Here is an 18311-nt window from a genome sequence, read left to right on the forward strand (position 1 = left end):
GGAGGCAGCAATAGGCTATGGCAATCCCTGCAGTTTGAAACAGCTGACGGTTGGAAGCTAACAACAAAGTTAACAACAATCAGCTGCTTGTGCTAATCAGGCTGTGCTGAAACTGAAAGAGGCTGTTTGTTGCAAGGAGGCAAATTGCTGGGAGGCAAAGGCAGATTTTTTTTTTCTTGTTTTCCTCCCCCAAAGCTAGGTGCATCTTATACTCTGAAATATATGGTAATTCTGCAAATCCTTTGCCAGTAGCCTTGTTGATCTGGTCTAATGAGAGTTAAGACCCAAAAGCTGTAGAAGGCCCAAGAATGTCAACTCCTGCTATACAGTTAGCCCTATAACTATTCATTTAGTGACTGTTTGAAGTTCCCACTGCAGTGAAAAATAGATTTAGGACCATTTTTCAAATTTATGATCATTGCAGCATTCCCATGGTCAAGTAATCAAAATTTGTGCACTTGGCATTTATTTATGACAATTGCAGTGTCCCGGTGTCATGTGATCCTCTTTTGCAACCTTCTGAGAAGCAAAGTCAATGGGAAAGCCAGATTAATTTAATAACCATGTTACTGAACTGTGATGGTGCAGTGGTTACAATGCTGTATTCCAGGTTAATTCTGCCAACTGTCAGGAGTTCGATCCTGACCGGCTCATGTTTGACTCAGCCTTCCATCCTTCCAAAATTAGTAAAATGAGGACCCAAATTGTTGGGGGCAATACCCTGATTCTGTAAACCACTTAAAGAGGGTAGTAAAGCACTGTGAGGCGGTATATAAGTCTTGATACTATTGCTGTTACTAACAACTGCAGTGATTCACTTAACAACTGTGGCAAGAAAGGTTGTAAAAGGGAGCAAAACTCACTTAACAATCATCTTGCTTAGTAATGGAAGTTTGGGGCTCAATTGTGGTTGTAATTCAAGGGACTACTATTTTATCCAGTCCAACTTTGTCAACATGTATGGATATTGACAGCAACTGAATGCATTATAATAAAAGAAAACTTTGTTTTTGTCCCCCCACCTCCTCCAGGGACTGAGTGATTTCTGCTTTGAGCCGGATGGTTATGTGATGAACACAACTCAAGCCAGGACTGGACTTAGTCCAGGTAGGGTGAGATCTGTTGCATCTCAAGGAATAAAGATATTGGATTTGCATCTGGGGAATGACATAGCTCCCAAGCTGTGAAACTGCACTGAAATCTTTCTAACAAGAATGCAATGTGCAAAATTTAATAGTCATTGTGTTAAACACTCCAGACAAATTAAATCCCCCTTTCTCAACTGGCAACTTTTTTAAAAAAAAAATTTTAAAAACTCATTTTGAAATTTTTTTTTAAATTTAGTTTACCTGTTAGCTGGACTATAGGGTCTTTGGCAAATCTATGCTGAGCTTTTTAAAGCAATTAAAATCTCAAAATCATCCAAAGGAGAACTAACATTCTGCTTCTTGGTGAGTTCTGAAAGCAGTTACTGGTACATATGATTTGTATAGTTATTTTGTACTCATTTCAAGGAGCAGAAATTCTAATATTGTTGCTTTAAGAAAGACAGGGGAAAAACAATATCTTAGGCAGCTGCCTATTTTGCAATGAGATGCCATTTTTCTTTGCCATGATTATAGAGTCTTCGGAGAGGGGTGGCATACAAGTCTAATAAATTATTATTATTATTATTATTATTATTATTATTATTATTATTATTATTATTGGAGGGAAAAGTTAATTTTGTTGTTTTGCACCCTATGACAATCATTACATTTTGTACCTCCTGATTCTTGACAAATGTATATTTTCTTTTACGTGCACTAAGAGCATATGCACTAAAGACAAATTTTTTGGGTGCCCAATAAAAAAAATTTGGCCAATAAAAAAACTCTATTCTATTCTATTCTATTCTGCTGATAATTTTTGAATCCAGCCTGCTCATGGGATCTTTGTTGGAGAAAGTAGAAGGGAGGATTAAAGGATTATGAGAGCAGAGAGCTTATTTCCAAGGAGACATGATACATATATTATGCTAATAATCTATCATTTATTTTCCTCCAAATCTGCATTTTGATTTTTTAAACATTCTGTTTGAAAAAGCATCTTTGAGGATTTTTTTTAGCAGGAAATAAAAAGTCTGATTTTATATTTTATATATATACACATATATGTCATAACAGTGATCCTTGTGAACACAAAAGAGGCAGCTATTTCATTTAAAAAAAGGCAGCTGTTTTGAATTTCCTAGCTTCAAAGGACAACTCAAAACAGAGCAGTTTAAATAAGAAGAGTAATTTTTCAAGTTTAGCAGTCAATGTGGGTGAATGAGGGCAACACATTAATCTTGAATATAATGAGGAAGCAAAGAAGTAACTTTACATTGTGGTCCTTGTTTGATCTATTGTTTTAGGCTCCAAGCTAGAAACCAGGAGCTGATGAGTTGTAGTCCTTAGGCATGAAAGGTGGCTGGCTAATTTTGTGCCAGTCACTATCTCTCAGCCCAACTCACATCATGGGGTTGTTATTGTGGGGAAAGAGGAGGAAAGAGAAGTATTAGATATGTTTGCTGCCCGGAAATGTTTATAAAAATAATAACAGATATGAATGAACGAGTCTCACCACCTTGGCGACTAAAAATAAATGATCACATTTAGATGATGCATATCTAATGTCCAAGACCAGTGATGGCGAACCTTTTCTCCCTCGGGTGCCGAAAGAGTGTGGGCACGTGCTATCCCATATGCGTGAGTGCCCACACTCATAATTTTAAGCCTGAGGAGGGTGAAAATAGCTTCCCCCACCACCCAGAGGCCCTATGGAGGCTGGAAATGGCCTGTTTCCCAATTTCTGGTGGGCCCATTAGGCTTGTGTTGCACCATCCCCAGGGTCCAAAGGCTTCCCTGGAGCCGGGGGAGGATAAAATGCCCTCCCTCATCCCCCGGAGGCTCCCTGGAAGCCAAAAACACCCTCCCAGAGCGACTATGCAAGCCAAAAATCAGCTGGCCAGCATACACATGCACGTTGGAGCTAAGCTAGGGCAACAGTTCGAGTGCCAGCAGGTATGGCTCCGCATGCCACCTATGGAACCCGTGCCTAGACACAGGACTAGGCAAAGTTGGTTCTTCTATGACTTCAACTCCCAGAAATCCTGATTGGCTCAGGAATTCTGGGAGCTGAAGTCCACAAGTCATAGAAAAGCTATTTTTGCCTACCCCATGACCTAGGGCAATGTGATTTGTTTTGCCTGCTGAAATGTTGGCCTGTCTTGAAGGTATCAAAGAACTAGAAAAAGAGGTGTCCAATCCTGGCAACTTTAAGAGCTGAGGTTTTCAATTCCCAGAATTTCTCAGCCATATTCTTGGGGACTGAGATGCACAAGTCTTAAATTAGCCAAGATTGGACCCCCTTGAGCTTAGAGTCTCTTTTGGTGGGCAACAGTAGAAATCCATAAATATGCATCAGGGTTGCAATTTCCAGAATGTTCAACCCACATGCGGCCAAGGTGGTAATTCCAATTCCTTCCCACAGTTCCCAGGGTGTAGCTATTTAATACACTTTATTTTGGTGACTGGTCTCTGTTCTTTTTGCTGCTTCTGAGTGTATATACACGTGTGCATGCATGTATGCACATCTTTCCCTTAAACAAGCTCAGGAGATTTAAGACCTAATGTCTACAGTAAATGGACCCAATGTCTTGATACCTTTTTTTCCCTTTTTCCTTTAACCCTGTAGAAATCCTACAATACTATTTAACCTGCAGCCAAGATATTTTCAACCCTTTTCAGCAGGTAAATATTTTCACTTTTCCATTCGAATAAAATGTGACTTGTATGGATGTTGCAGAAGTTCGAGGATGGTGTATTGCATTCTCAGATTAAATCCAAAACTAAATCCAAGCACTGCTAATTCCTCTAAGAATTCCCTAGCTAGCATTCTAGCTAGCTAGGGAATTCTGGGAGTTGAAGTCCACATATCTTAAAAGTTGCTAAGAATTAGAAACAGCACTTTAATATTAAGCATTGCCCATATACACTGCTCAAAAAAACAAAGGGAACAATATAACTCCAAGTAAATCAAACTTCTATGTAATCAAACTGTCCACTTAGGAAGCAACACTGATTGACAATCAATTTCACATACTGTTGTGCATTCAACTTTGTACAGAACAAAATATTCAATAAGAATATTGCATTCATTCTGATCTAGGGTATGTTATTTGAGTGCTGCCTTTATTTTTTGAGCAGTATATTTTCAACCCTACTTCGTAATGTTTGGATGTTTCTAAAAAATTATACTATAGATGAAATCTGGTTATTCTCAGTATATGAATCTGTCTTGACATGCCGTAAAATTGTGCAATAGTTATATCTGTGTGTAAGTCATTTTGATTAACCAAATGGCTAGCTCAGCTCTCCTCTAACAGCAGATTTTTTTAAAAAAAATAAACTTATATTTTTGCTTTGTTATTTGCATTTGATGATTTGCAAATGGTCTTGTATTTGAAATCCCCTGGTTGTATGCAAAACACAATAGGATTTAAGCTTATTTGCAGAGGGGAGGTGTATCCCAATTTGAGGGTCTCTTCTATTGGGGGTTTGTAAGTTGGCTAACCTCAAAGGCAGATAATCCTTGACTTACAACCATTTGTTTTGTGACCATTCAAAATTACAAAGATGACTTGCAAACAGTCCTGGCACTTACTAATATCACAGCATCTCTGCACTCATTGTGATTGTGATCTAGGTTCTTGGCACCTGGCTCACATTTACAGGATGACAGCTACAGCAGTCCAGGGCCATTTGAGAGCTTCATAGACAATTTAATATAATAATAACAACAGAGTTGGAAGGGACTTTGGAGGTCTTCTAATCCAACCCCCTGCTTAGGCAGGAAACCCTACACCACTTCAGACAGATGGTTATCCAGCATCTGCTTCAAAACTTCCAGTGTTGGTGCATTCACAACTTCTGGAGGCAAGCTGTCTCAGTGATCAATTGTTCTGACTGTCAGGAAATTTCTCCTTAATTCTAAGTTGCTTCTCCCCTTGATTAGTTTCCACCCATTGCTTCCACCCATTGCTTCCACTGCAAAGCACCCTCTGGTGCTTTGGATAATAGCTTCTGACAGGAAAAGTCAGAATCACGAATCACAATCATGTGACATCTTGTTTAATGTTTGGAGTGATTTGCTTAGCAGCAGGGCAAACCTTAGAATGCTGCATTCGGTTTTGGTCACCACGATGCAAAAAGGATGTTGAGACTCTAGAAAAAGTGCAGAGAAGAGCGACAAAGATGATTAGGGGACTGGAGCCTAAAACGTATGAAGAACAGTTACTGGAACTGGGCATGGCTAGTTTGATGAGGAGAAGGACTAGGGGAGACATGATAGCAGTGTTCCAATATCTCAGGGGTTGCCACAAAGAAGAAGGAGTCAAACTATTCTCCAAAGCACCTGGGGGCAGAACAAGAAGCAATGGGTGGAAGCTTAACGAGGAGAGATGCAACTCAGAACTAAGGAGAAATTTCCTGACAGTTAGAACAATTAATTAGTGAAACAGCTTGCCTGCAGAAGTTATGAATGCTCCAATGTTGGAAGTTCTGTCTAAAGTAGTGTAGGGTTTCCTGTGTAAGCAGGTGGGTGGACTAGAAGACCTCCAAGGTCCCCTCCAACTCTGTGGTTATTATTATTATTATAAAAAAATAATTATAAAATTGGGTACTTGCCTCACCCATGCCTGTCTAATGACTGCGCCACTTAACAATGAATTTTCTGATTGAAATTGTGATCGTAAGTCAAGGACTTACCTGCACTGTGTGTTTTTATCTCATTCCTTTCCTGCCAACTCTACCCTAGAGGCTCACTGTGTGTCAGAGGGCACTGTCCAACATACATTCGCAGCTGTACGGATTGGAGAGAGAAGCCATCCCCCACTTCCCAGCAGCCGAGGTCAGTGGCGATGCTTTGATGGAAATGCTTGCTGGGGATTGCATGATTCTTTTGGACTGGGAAAAGTTGTGAGAGGCTGGCTAGAGGGGAAGGCAAAGTAGCAAATCAGCGCATTTAGGTTTTCATTCATACCATTTGTACCTTGCAGAAGAGCATTGTATCCATCCAAAGTACTTTGAACATCACAGAAAGTAATTTCCATCATCTCGTAGCTCTTCTCAACTGCCGGGGACTTCATAAGGTAAACCCCATTGTTCTTATTTGTCATTTAATTTCTCCAGCCATTCTGCTTAATATTTCTTAATATTTTCTGGATAGATTTTAAGATCCTGACTTTCGGGCCTATTCCCTTAGATACAATGGGCACGCATGCAAGAGTAACGGTATCAACGTCTACAACAAGAATAGATAGCTTGGCGCACTCCAAATATTGCATGCCCAGTCATGGACAAGGATAGAAAACAATCGTTCTCCAGATGCTAACTGCGTCTTCCAGGATCCCTAGTCACTATCCTAAGCTAAATATTCCAGGCCAATTGCTCTGAATTGTTGGATCTGTAGTTGAAACATTTGGAGAACCCAAGCTCTTTCCACATGAGCATAGATGGCTCCCTCATTATAAAGATGAGAGCCTGAATCTGTGGAGGAAGATGACCCAGAGCTGGAGCTTAGGGGGTGGCTTTGTTGGCTTCAGAGAAATGTGGGAAGGAGAAGGCCAGGGCCCCTCAGCAGTGGGATGGTTTGCTAGCAGGGAGGAAGGGGGCCAGGACGGCCAACAGAGGGCAGGCAGTGAACATGAGGAACAAAGGAGCTCAGGTGATGAGCAAGGACCATTCAATCCTGATCCCTGAGCATGGAGAGGGGAGAGAAGATAGGAACAGTGTAGGCCAACCCAATGACTCGGGAGGACAGCGCCCTGCCCCTCTTCACGAGGCAGACCCTTGTGAGATTGCGCCATAAGGAGGGGCGTTTGTTGGGAACAAATTCATGAAGTTTTGTGTGCCATTGTCAACGTTTGGAATTTCCTGGATTTTTTTTAAAATTTCTTGCTCCCTGGATCAATGTCCCCTCTAATTTTTTTCTGGTGTGGGCGGAAAAGTATAGTGTCTGAGCGGCAGTCCCTTCGGGACTGGGCGGCACTCTTTCCCTCTCACTTTTTCCCTCTCGGCTTCTGGGCAGGTTTGAAAAACTCTGAGTTGATGATGATTTTTAAGTGAGCGATTGCTCACTGCTCAGCTTAGAGGGAACTATGCCCTGGATTAATTGCCTTGTTCTTTTGCTTCCTGAAACCATGGCTATATTCCTTTACTTTCTGGGCTCATTGACTTATTCCTTTGCCCAAATGAATTTCTTATTTTGCAGCTGTTGTGCTCACATCATTTTACTGGACTACTTGCAGCCAGAGGCTGCCAGAGGTGTGTGTGTGCGTGTATGATCACTTTGTTTTGGGATTTGCCATAACGTAGGAGCGTTTGGGGAAAAGTTGGAGCAATAAAGGCGATTTGAACTTTCAGCTGACTATGTTGGCTCTGTACATTGCCCTGGGTCATCACAAAGGGTATGGTCCAGCAGTGGGTTGTTCCTGGTTCAGCCTGGTTTTAAGAACCTGTAGCGCCAGTGGCGGGAGGCTTTGCCCACCCACCCAAGATGCTTCTGTGCATGTGCAGAAGTGTCACACGTGTGTGAAATGGTAGGAAAGGGTTTTAGAACCCGCCACTGGTATGTTCCTTTTCATATGATCAGTTTTCCACCCAAAGCAAAATTTAACAATCTCAACATAGCAGAATCTCAACATATCCTGTAATATTATAAGAGGTTTGCACTCAAGGATTTGAAGCATCGGTACATATCAATAGTTTGTTGCTAGCAGTTTGACCAGGTATGACGACCCCGTAGCAGCATGATCCACCCACCTGCCAGGACATCATTATAAACTCTTTGCGCATGCACAGAAGTGTTGCGCATGCATGCTCACTCCTGTCCCCAAACTGGTAGCAAAGGTAAGTAGAACCCACTACACATGCTCCCAACCTGTGAGAGTGAACAATGGAGTCCAGATATCAAAGCCTCTTCCATGGAAAGCTGTGGTGGCACAGTGGTAATACTACAAGCTGATTCTGTTGACTGCCAATAGTTCGGCAGTTCAATTCTCACTGGGTCAAGATTGACTAAGTCTTCCAGCCTTCTAAAGTGGGTACAGTGAGGACCCATATTGTTGCGGGCCGTATGTTGACTCTGCAAAACACTTAGAGAGGGCTGTAAAACCTATGAAGGGCAGTATTGGGTTCCTACCAATGCATTTGACGCCATCGCACTGATAGCAAAAATGGAGTGTGCATTCTGGCTGACCAGTGGGCGCGCATGTATGCCCATGTGAGATTTGGCTTCTGTGCATGTGCGAGAGAGATTTCACCAATTTTTGGTGTTTTTTTGCTTCCACGTAGCAAAAAGATGCCGAAAATAGGCAAAATCTCAGACACGTATCCTCCTGCGAGAGTTAGCTTCCTGGGCATGCACAAAAGCCAAATCTTGCATGGGCACACACACACACACCAGTCACCCATATGCACAACTGCATTGATAGTGGTGGAAACAAGGAATGCCTACCTGGTGAAGGGGTATATAAATATAATTTCTACTGCTGTAAATTTAGGGGATGAAAGCTATGACATACTCATAACTTTACAGACTTATCCTTCTCGCCTTAGTGTTTCAGACGGAGTGAATAATTCCCATTCAAAGAAAAAAAAAGGTTGTAAAAGAGAGAAATTGCAGGTTAGTGGTTAAAAGAGCCGGGGGCGGCGCAGTGGTTAAGAGTGCAGCACTGCAGGCTACTTCAGCTAACAGCTAGTTGTAGTTCAGCAGTTCAAATCTCACCACTGGCTCAAGGTTGACTCAGCTTTCCATCCTTCCGAGGTGGGTAAAGTGAGGACCCAGATGGTTGGGGGCCGATAGGCTGATTCTATAAACCGCTTAGAGAGGGCTGTAAAAGCACTATGGAGCGGTATATAAGTCTAAATGCTGATGTTATAATTGCATGCATTGGCATCCTTCAGTCTCGAAAGACCATGGTATCATGCTCTGGATTAACTAGAGCAGTGTTTCCCAAACTTGATAACTTGAAGATATCTGGACTTCAACTCCCAGAATTCCCCAGCCAGCCTTTGCTGGCTGGGGAATTCTGGGAGTTGAAGTCCAAATATCTTCAAGTTGCCATGGTTGGGAAACACTGCACTAGAGCATGAAGCCTGGGTAGGTTAGTATATTATGTTATAATAATGCTATGCTAAAAAGGTTAATGTCCCCCCTGGATATCCTGATATTCAGAAACCAGGAGTCATTGCCAATAGACTTTAAGACGTCCGTCTGGAAGCTACCTCTATGTCACTTTCTCTGTCTCCTAGGACTATGTGGATGGCCTGAAAGGGCTGTGCTATGATGGCATGGAGGGGTTGCTTTTCCTCCTCCTCTTCTCCTTCCTCTCTGCCCTTTCCTTCACCACAGCAGTCTGTAGTCTGCCCAGGGCTTGGAAGAGGTTCCAGAACAGGTGAGGGCTGATATCCAGTGTATGAGAATTGTGAGCCTCAGTTCTGTGCATGTAGAATTTCTCTTCACCACCTCTAGATTAGGCAAAAGGAAACATATCCTGCTTGGATACACCGAAGGTAGTTGCCATAGATATGAATAACCACAGCCATCAGGATCTGTATAAGTGCCCAAACCTTCAAGGTGGCTCATGGGCTTCTCCAAAACCAGTCAACGAAGTGTAGCTTTTAACATAACCAGAGGAAGGAACTATGAAATATAGATAGTCTTGTATATGAGACATTTCTGAAGTGAGTTTTGCCCCGTTTTACCCCCTTTCTTGCAACAGTTTTTAAGTGAATCATTGCAGTTTTTAAGTTAGCAACCTGGTTGTTAAGTGAATCTGGCTTCCCCCATTGACTTTGCTTGTCAGAATGTCGTAAAAGATAATCACACATGACCCCGGGCAGAGGGCAACTGTCATAAATTCGAACCAGTTCCCAAACAGATGAATCTTGATGATGGGGAATGCTGTTAACAGTTGTAAGTGTGAAAAATGATCAGACAGCACTTTTTCAGTGCTGTTATAACTTTGGTCAGTAAATGAATTATTGGAAATTGAGGACTACCAAAAGGCAGTTAAATCATATTACTTAAATAAAACTAATATGATTTAACTGCCTATTGGTAGTCCTCGACTTCCAATAATTCATTTAGTGACCAAAGTTACGACAGCACTGAAAAAGTGACCTCTGATCATTTTCATTAAAGTTAAAGAATTTAAATGTGAAAAGGTATTCAATTTTGAATGGAATATTAATAAAATCTTGGTTTGGTCCAAACCCTGCCTATCCTTTGGTGTGCATTCTCAGTAGGCTATTCGAGTGTTGCAGGGGCCTAGAGCTCTTGCCTCACCTTCCATCGTAGGTAGAGGCAGGTATTTCTCTCTCTGGGCACACGAGAATATATGCGCTGGGGGAAAAAACTTCTGCATGGGCGACAAGAAGGGCATCCGGGCAGTAAACACTCAGCTTCATTCAGTCGCCCAGACTCCACCCTGCAAAGGACTATGGGATCCTTAAAAGAGGAGGAGGATAATCCTCAGCAGGCCACTCATAGGCCAAAAATGTTGCACATCCCTGATATAGAAAATGCAAAGCAAGATGATCCAATTCAGAATAAGGCCTCAATTGTTTGTTAACTTATATTAGCGCACTTCACGTCCAAGGTGTGTTGAGAATTCTGGGATTGGAAGTCCAAATGAAACCACAGTGAGTCTTATTTGACAAGACAAATGTAAAATCTGTGAACTAGGCAAGAAGATTGTTTGAAGTTGTTCTGTTTTCTTGTTCCGAATTTACACATTAAAGCAGGGAGTGGGGGAGCCAGGGTCCTTTTTATGACTGGTGGACTTGAACTCCCAGAATAAATTAATTTAATTTAATTTAATTTAATTTAATTTAATTTAATTTAATTTAATTTAATTTAATTTAATTTAATTTAATTTAATTTAATTTAATTTAATTTAATTTAATTTAATTTAATTTAATTTAATTTAATTTAATTTAATTTAATTTAATTTAATTTAATTTAATTTAATTTAATTTAATTTAATTTAATTTAATTTAATTTAATTTAATTTTTTTATTTAATTTTTTTATTTAATTTTTTTATTTAATTTTTTTATTATTTAATTTAATTTAATTTAATTTAATTATTTTATTTAATTTAATTTTTAATTTTTAATTTAATTTATTTAATAGATTTCTATGCCCCCCAATCCCTTGGGACTCAGGGCAGCATACAACAATGAATAATATAATACAGAGGCAACTCCAGTGTAGAAAACCTGGAGAAAACCCGGAGAGGGGCAGCATACAAGTATAATAATAATAATAATAATAATAATAATAATAATAATAACAACAACAACAACAACAATAATAATACAAAGATGGAGAAGTCAAATATAAATAATAAAAGCAGTAAAAACCCCAATTATAAAACCCTTAATGAATTATCCAATCAAACATACATACATACCAGTCAATCACCATTCGGCCCTGCCTAGGTCTTAACATTCATGGACCCCAGGCCTGCTGGCAAACCCAGGTCTTCACGGCCTGTCGGAAGGCCAGTAGGGTGGGCACAGTACAGACTTTGGGGGGTAGTTGGTTCCATAAGGCCGGGGCACCCACAAAGAAAGCCCTCCTCTGCGGGCCCGCCAATCTGCATTATTTAGTCAACAGGACCTGTGTGATTAGTCTCTAGGAAGTATGCAGCAGGAGACAGTCGCGAAGATAGTCTGGTCCTAAGTCATGCTGGCTCAGGAATTCTGGGAGTTGAAGTCCTCCAGTCATAAAAGTGACCATCGTTCCCCACTCCTGCCCTTAAAGGGACAGCGATGGGCTGTCAGTGATAGGCTACTAAAATTTTTACTACCACGCTGTGGCCGTGGCTTATGCATTTTGCTTCAACATTTTTCAGTGCCAATTGGGTGCTCTGGGGTGCAGCTCCAAATTTTGCTACCGGAACTGCGTTCCTGACCGTTCCTGTAGGAGCCCATCACTGAGTCCAATGCAAGGAGAGTAAAAAAACCCTAGATGCTGGATTTGGCACAAACTCTTGTTTTCTGGATAGACCATAGTTTTCTTCACAGTCATTAGACGAGGCAACTCTTTCCTCATTACTCACTCCTTTGTTCCTTTTTTTTCTCCCCCTCTTTTTTCCCCCTTGAATTCCTGCATAGGGACTCGGACTACGACGACATGGAGGATGACGACCCTTTCACGCCCCAGGCACGTAGACCGCCAACAGTGCGCACAGGGGGGGCTGGGCCCAGCCTGCCCAGCTCCTTTGGCCACTGTTCAAGCTGGGGCAGCCGGGGCAGCCTGCGCCTTTCAGCCCCCCCCATTTCCAACGCCCCCGTCTCACAGTACATGTGAGTAACCCCCAACCCCCCCCTCCCCGCCCCCTCCCCACGCGCTTGGTCTTAATACCCCCTGCAAGGCGGGAGGGGCTTGGAGTGGCCCCCGGTGGCCCAGATCCGAGTGCGTGAGGGGGAGGGGGAAGGAAGGACAGACTCCCCCCCAAAAAAAATCAGAAATGGATTGTTCCCTCTACCTCTTCAAGCTCCTTTCCTCTCCACTCCTACCTCCGTGCCTCCGTGCCTCCTACCTCCGTGCCTCCTTCCCTGGCATTTTCCTCATCCCATTCATCCTCCTTCCCCATTACTGCTTCAGTTGTCTTAGCTGGGCTCCCTAACTAAGGAAAAATTACATTCCGCCCGACCTGTGGCAGAATATTCTGTGCCCGTATAGGCTTTACCAGCCACCTGCTGACTAGTATTGGGTTCCTTACCGGTATGGGCCTCACTGTGCACCTGTAATAAAAGCGGCAAGGTTCGTGCAATTCCGGCTGACTGGCGTGCATGCGTGTGCATCCTGGTGAGATTTTGCTTCTGCGCATGTGTAGGGAGCAAAGTTTTGTGAGAGGACGGACGCATGAGAGAGATTTCAGTGGTTTCTTACTTCCGTGCATGTGCAGAAGCAAAAAATCACCAAAATCTCACGCATGATCACATCGTCCCGCAAGATTTTGTTTCCCACGCAGGAATGGAAGCAAAATCTCGCCAGGTATGTCCGCCCATCCACCGATCACCTGGACCTGCGCACGCATCACACCGGTAGCAGCGGGAATGGCAAACCCCGCCTGTCACAACCTGTTAGATGTCAAGGTCCTCTTCAAAAACAATGGATGAGCATCAATCAAGGAGAAGGGCAGATGCAATGGTCAACAGTGTTTAGCCATTTGGAAGTTTAAAGAATGGAGAATAAAGGAGGGAAAGCTTACAGGTAGTCCTTGATTTGCAAGCATAATTGAGCCCAAATTGTTTTAGCTAAGTGAGATCGTTGTTAAGTAAAATTTGCTCCATTTTACGACTTTACTTGCTACCCTTGTTAGGTGAATCGTTCCAGATGTTAAGTTACTAACACGGTTTTTAAGCAAATCTGGCTTCCTTGTTGATTTTGCACGTCAGGTTGCAAAAGGGGATCACATGACCCTGGAATGTTGCAGCTGTCATAAATACCAGTCAGTTGCCAAGCATATGAATTTTGATCATGTGAACCTGGGGAAGTTGCAATGGCCATAAGTAACTTCAGTCAGTCACTAAACGAACCGTTGTAAATTGAGGACTACCTGTTTTTCTCTAATGTCTAGATCACCAGAGCAGGAGGAAGTATGTTTATTTTATATATTGCATTATACTATCACCCCCTGTATCCTTCAGAAACATCTAAGCAGCATACTTAATTCTTCTTACTCTTACTTTCACAGAGTACAGTGTTCCCTCAATTTTCACGGGTTCGAACTTCACGAAAAGCCTATACCACGGTTTTTCAAAAATATTAATTAAAAAATACTTTTCAGTTTTTCCCCCTATACCACGTTTTTTCCTGCCCGATGATGTCATATGTCATCACCAAACTTTCATCCAGCTTTAATAAATATTTTTTAAAATAAACTTTAATAAATAAACATGGTGAGTAATAATTTAAATGGTTGCTAAGGGAATGGGAAATTGTAATTTAGGGGTTTAAAGTATTAAGGGAAGGCTTGTGACACTGTCCATAGCCAAAAATAGTGTATTTACTTCCACATCTCTACTTCGCGGAAATTCGACTTTCGCGGGCAGTCTCGGAACACATCCCCGTGAAAATCGAGGGAACACTGTATACGGATTTTAAGGGGCCTGGCTGGGAGATCATGTAGTCTGACTCCCTGACTAGTTATTATTATTATTTATTAGATTTATATGCCGCCCCTCTCCGAGGACTCAGAGCGGCTACTCAGAATCTATTGTACCCTTCTGTTTAAACATGAGATGAGACTACAAGACAACCTTTATTGTCATTTTTTTTACTGTGAGCACATTGGCACACATTAAAAATGAAATTCTGTTGCCTGCTCTAAAAAAATAATAATAATATAAACACCCCCGGAAGAGAAGACTTTATTACCTGCAGGTGCAGTCTGTTCCACATTGCCCCTAGCCATTAAACACCATTTTAGATTTATTTTACTACGGTACCACCAGCAGTGATCCCACTAAAGCAGATTCCCGTAGAAATTGGATTATTAATTCCTTTGTTTTCCTCACCTGTCTTTTTTTCTTTCTTTTAATGTCTTCCACCTTGTTTCCATAATGGCAAGCCAGCCATTTGTATAACTTTCCATTCCTGGCCCACGCTCCCTTCCCTAAGACGATCCATTTATCCAAATGCTCTCCTGGAAATACCACTCTAGTCCCTTCACTACCTCTAATGTGATCCCAGTTGACTGACCCTTTTCTTACTCCAGGTTTTCTACACTGGAGTTGCCTATACTATCCTATCTTCCCGTACTAAGCAAAACTGATGGCTCTTGTTTTATTCTTTTTCTCCTCAATCCTTTTCACTGTTTTCCCTGGCCCATTCTCTGGAGTGCAATTCGGATCAAATGCATATTCAGAGAAATCACGTCTACCCAGTTTACTTATTGGGCTGCAACTTCTATTTATTTATTGGAGAAACAGGTATTGCCCCTCCCTACATAAATATGCTCTCCAAAAAGAGAAAAATATGCAAATATTGAGGTATATGATCTTCTCCTTTAAAAGAAATAAAAGAGGAATTATACAAAAATGATCTCTATTTAGAGTTCTCATATCACGACAATAAGTGAGATGGGGCATATATCTGTTCCTCCAAATAAAGGCCAGCCTAGGATCGACTGCATAATCCATGCAATGGTTTATTGTCACGAGATCTAAATAAACCAAGGGCCTTCATTTCAATGGCCACAGAGACCAGTGGTCCCCAACCTTGGCGGAAGTGGTGGAGCAGGATAAGGGATGGTTTATGTGGACATGCGCCACTTTCACAAATGTATCTTCACACATGTGCTCGTCCATCACTTCCGCAGCCTGATTATGAACAGGCTGTAGTCCGGCACTGGGTCATGGATCAGAGGTTGGGGACCCCTGACACAGAGGTCCACCAGAAAGTTGCCCGTATGCAATAAAATAGAGGTGTCTGATATTTATGAAGTAAAGGACTGATCTTCCAGAGCTTAGATAGATCAGCCTAGGGAGGGAGGGATTTGTTATCAGCATCTTTCTTGGTGTCCCTTGCAGGAGTCAAAGCGCTTCGTACAGTGGCAGTCCTCAATTTGAGAGCATCCCCCTCATTGACCGTCATTCCCCACCCCCTTCGGTAAGTCAGAAGTGTGGACTCCTCCATATTTGGTAACCACTATCAGGTTCCTACCGGTACGGATGAGGACGCCGCACCTGTAGTAATAATGGAGCTGCGTGCGCATATTTGAGTCTCTGGCGTGCATGCACATATGTCCTAGTGCACGCATATACGTCCTGAGGAGAAGCGCGTGCAAGAGATATTTTGGCGCATGTGCGGAAGCAAAAAAATTCCTGAAATTTCTCACGTGCGGCAACCCTTCACGAGATTCCTATGCATCTGCAGAAGCAAAACCTCATAGGGATATGTGTGCACACAAGGCAAATACTTGAAGCTACGCATACAGCGCACCGGGAGTGGTGGGAGTGGCAACCTCCTCCTGGTGGTAACCAAATGCAGCACACCAGCTATAAGTTATAATAGGGCAGAGACACAAACAAAAAGTGGCTCTGATTTTGTGATCCCCACTGAATTGTTTGGGATTTAAAACCTGGCGCATTTTATGTCCGATGTGTAGGATTCTCAAAACAACAGTAATCACCTAAACCAGTGATGGCGAACCGATGGCATATGTGCCGCAGGTGGCATGCAGAGCCATATCTGCTGGCACACGAGTCGTTGCCCTAGTTCAGCTCCAATGTGCATGTGTGTGCTGGCCAGCTGATTTTTGGCTTGCATAGAGGCTCTGGAAGGGTGCTTTTGGCTTCCAGAGAGCCTCCGAAGGGATGGGGGAGAGTGTTTGTACCCTCCCTGGCTCCAGAGAAGGCTTTGGAGCCTGGGGAGGGTGAAAGACGAGCCTACTGGTCCCACCAGAAGTTGGGAAACAGGCCGTTTCTGGCCTCCAGAGGGCCTCCAGGAGGTGAGGGAATGTGTTTTCGCTCTCCCCAGGCATTGAATTATGGGTGTGGGCACTCACACATGCACAATGGAACGCGCGCACACTCTTTAGGAAGAAAAGATAGGGAAAGCTTGTGATACTGTTCATAGCCAAAAATAGTGTATTTACTTCCGCATTTCTACTTTGCGGAAATTCGACTTTCGCGGGCAGTCTCGGAACGCATCCCCCGCGAAAATCGAGGGAACACTGTACTACTAGATAACTCTGCCAGTATGTTGATTGGGGAGATAAAAATTGCAGGAAAGTAAGAGGTTGAAAAAATAGAATAACTGCTGTTCTAATATTGCTTGGTTATTAACGTCCTCGCTCCTCTGTTTTCTATCATTCCATAGTATTCTCCCAGCATGCGAGCGTCTTATGTCGGTGCTAGCGAAGAAGTGGTCCTCCCCCGCCAGATCGGATTACAGTCCTAGATGCAGCCCTGAAGACCCCAACCCAGATGCACACCATCCCCAACTAACACAGAGAGACCCCCACCCACCCACCCAAACGTTTACTAGAATACAACTTAAGTGAGCCTTTCTCACCAGGTGCCCCCTGCTCCTCCACTTGAATATCTTCATTCGCCTACCTTCTCTAAGAAAGGAAAGGGAAAGGAAAAGGGGAGGGAGAAAGAGACTATTCCTTGGGCCGGGAGACACTGAGTGCTGGGGGCAGGGGTGGGGCAGTGTGTATACATTAAGAATTTAAATAAAGAGAGACATAGTTGAGAGATAAAAAGAGTGTGAGCCACAGGAACGGGTGAATGACAGAAAATAATTGGAAGCTGAACTAATAGAAGAGGAAGTTTACATATTAAAAAAAGTATGTGCAAAAAACCAGTGCATGGATGGAAAAATAAATAAAAACATTGCATGGGTGCAGAAGATGATAGATAGCTTGAAAGAAGATATGGACGATGCAGGCAAAGCAGCAAAAGCCACCCAGCTAGAGAAGAATGCTCCCTGCTCTGAAAAAAATGGGTGTGCCAGGAAAATGGAGGACACCACTGGGTCCTACCAAGAGACTTGAGAGAATAGGGGAATCCATTAGGGGCCCAGAGCTACCCTTGCTTCCCTATCAGCCTCATTGCTCCTAATTAGAAACTCCCCCCTCCCACTAACAAGCATTTGGATCTTGCCCAGTTTAAAATAAAAGGGAATCTTTATTTTACATGGTGTCCATCTCTGATTTTGCGCGCACACAACTGTTTGAGAGAATATGCAGTCATGGTGTATGTCTATATATTGCTATGCTGCCTCATCTTGGTGAGGAGAGGCGTGTTACTGGGAGGACTGATCGAAGAATATATAGCATACATGATAGCAGGGTTCTAATATCCTAGAGGCTGCCACAAAGAAGAAGGAGTCGACCTATTCTCCAAAGCATCTGAAGGTAGAACAAGAAGCAATGGGTGGAAACTAAGCAAGGAGAGAAGTAATTTAGAACTAAGGAGAAATTTACTGACAGCAAGAACGGTTGATCAGTGGAACAGCTTACCTCCAGAAGTCGGGAATGCCCCAACACTGGAAGTTTTAAAGCAGATGTTGGATAAGCATCTGTCTGAAGTAGTGTAGGGTTTCCTGCCTAAGCCGGGGGTTGGACTAGAAGACCTCCAAGGTCCCTTCCAACTCTATTGTTTATTTATTTAGTTAGTTAGTTGATTTTTATGCCGCCTTTCTCCTTAGACTCAGGGCGGCTTACAACATGTTAGCAAGCACACTTTTTTACAGAGCCAGCAT

General features: G+C 42.6%; 1 protein-coding gene across 2 annotated transcripts in view; it reads left to right on the plus strand.

Moving 5' to 3' along the window:
* TTYH1 (tweety family member 1) overlaps positions 1-17742 on the plus strand; it is a 133614-nt gene extending 115872 nt beyond the window's left edge. Inside the window, exons 7-14 of one of the 2 annotated variants that reach the window (XM_070729356.1) lie at positions 1032-1107; positions 3718-3773; positions 5839-5931; positions 6080-6172; positions 9336-9478; positions 12206-12254; positions 15632-15710; positions 16923-17742. In XM_070729356.1, coding sequence (XP_070585457.1) covers positions 1032-1107; positions 3718-3773; positions 5839-5931; positions 6080-6172; positions 9336-9478; positions 12206-12254; positions 15632-15670 — 549 coding nt within the window. In that variant the 3' untranslated portion in view covers positions 15671-15710; positions 16923-17742. Of the gene's footprint in view, positions 1-1031; positions 1108-3717; positions 3774-5838; positions 5932-6079; positions 6173-9335; positions 9479-12205; positions 12398-15631; positions 15711-16922 lie in introns of both variants that reach the window. The other variant, XM_070729355.1, reaches the window with a different exon arrangement.
* The last annotated feature ends 569 nt before the right edge of the window (positions 17743-18311 follow it).

Source organism: Erythrolamprus reginae, chromosome Z, assembly GCF_031021105.1.
Source record: "Erythrolamprus reginae isolate rEryReg1 chromosome Z, rEryReg1.hap1, whole genome shotgun sequence".
Classification (NCBI taxonomy): Eukaryota; Metazoa; Chordata; class Lepidosauria; order Squamata; family Dipsadidae; genus Erythrolamprus; species Erythrolamprus reginae.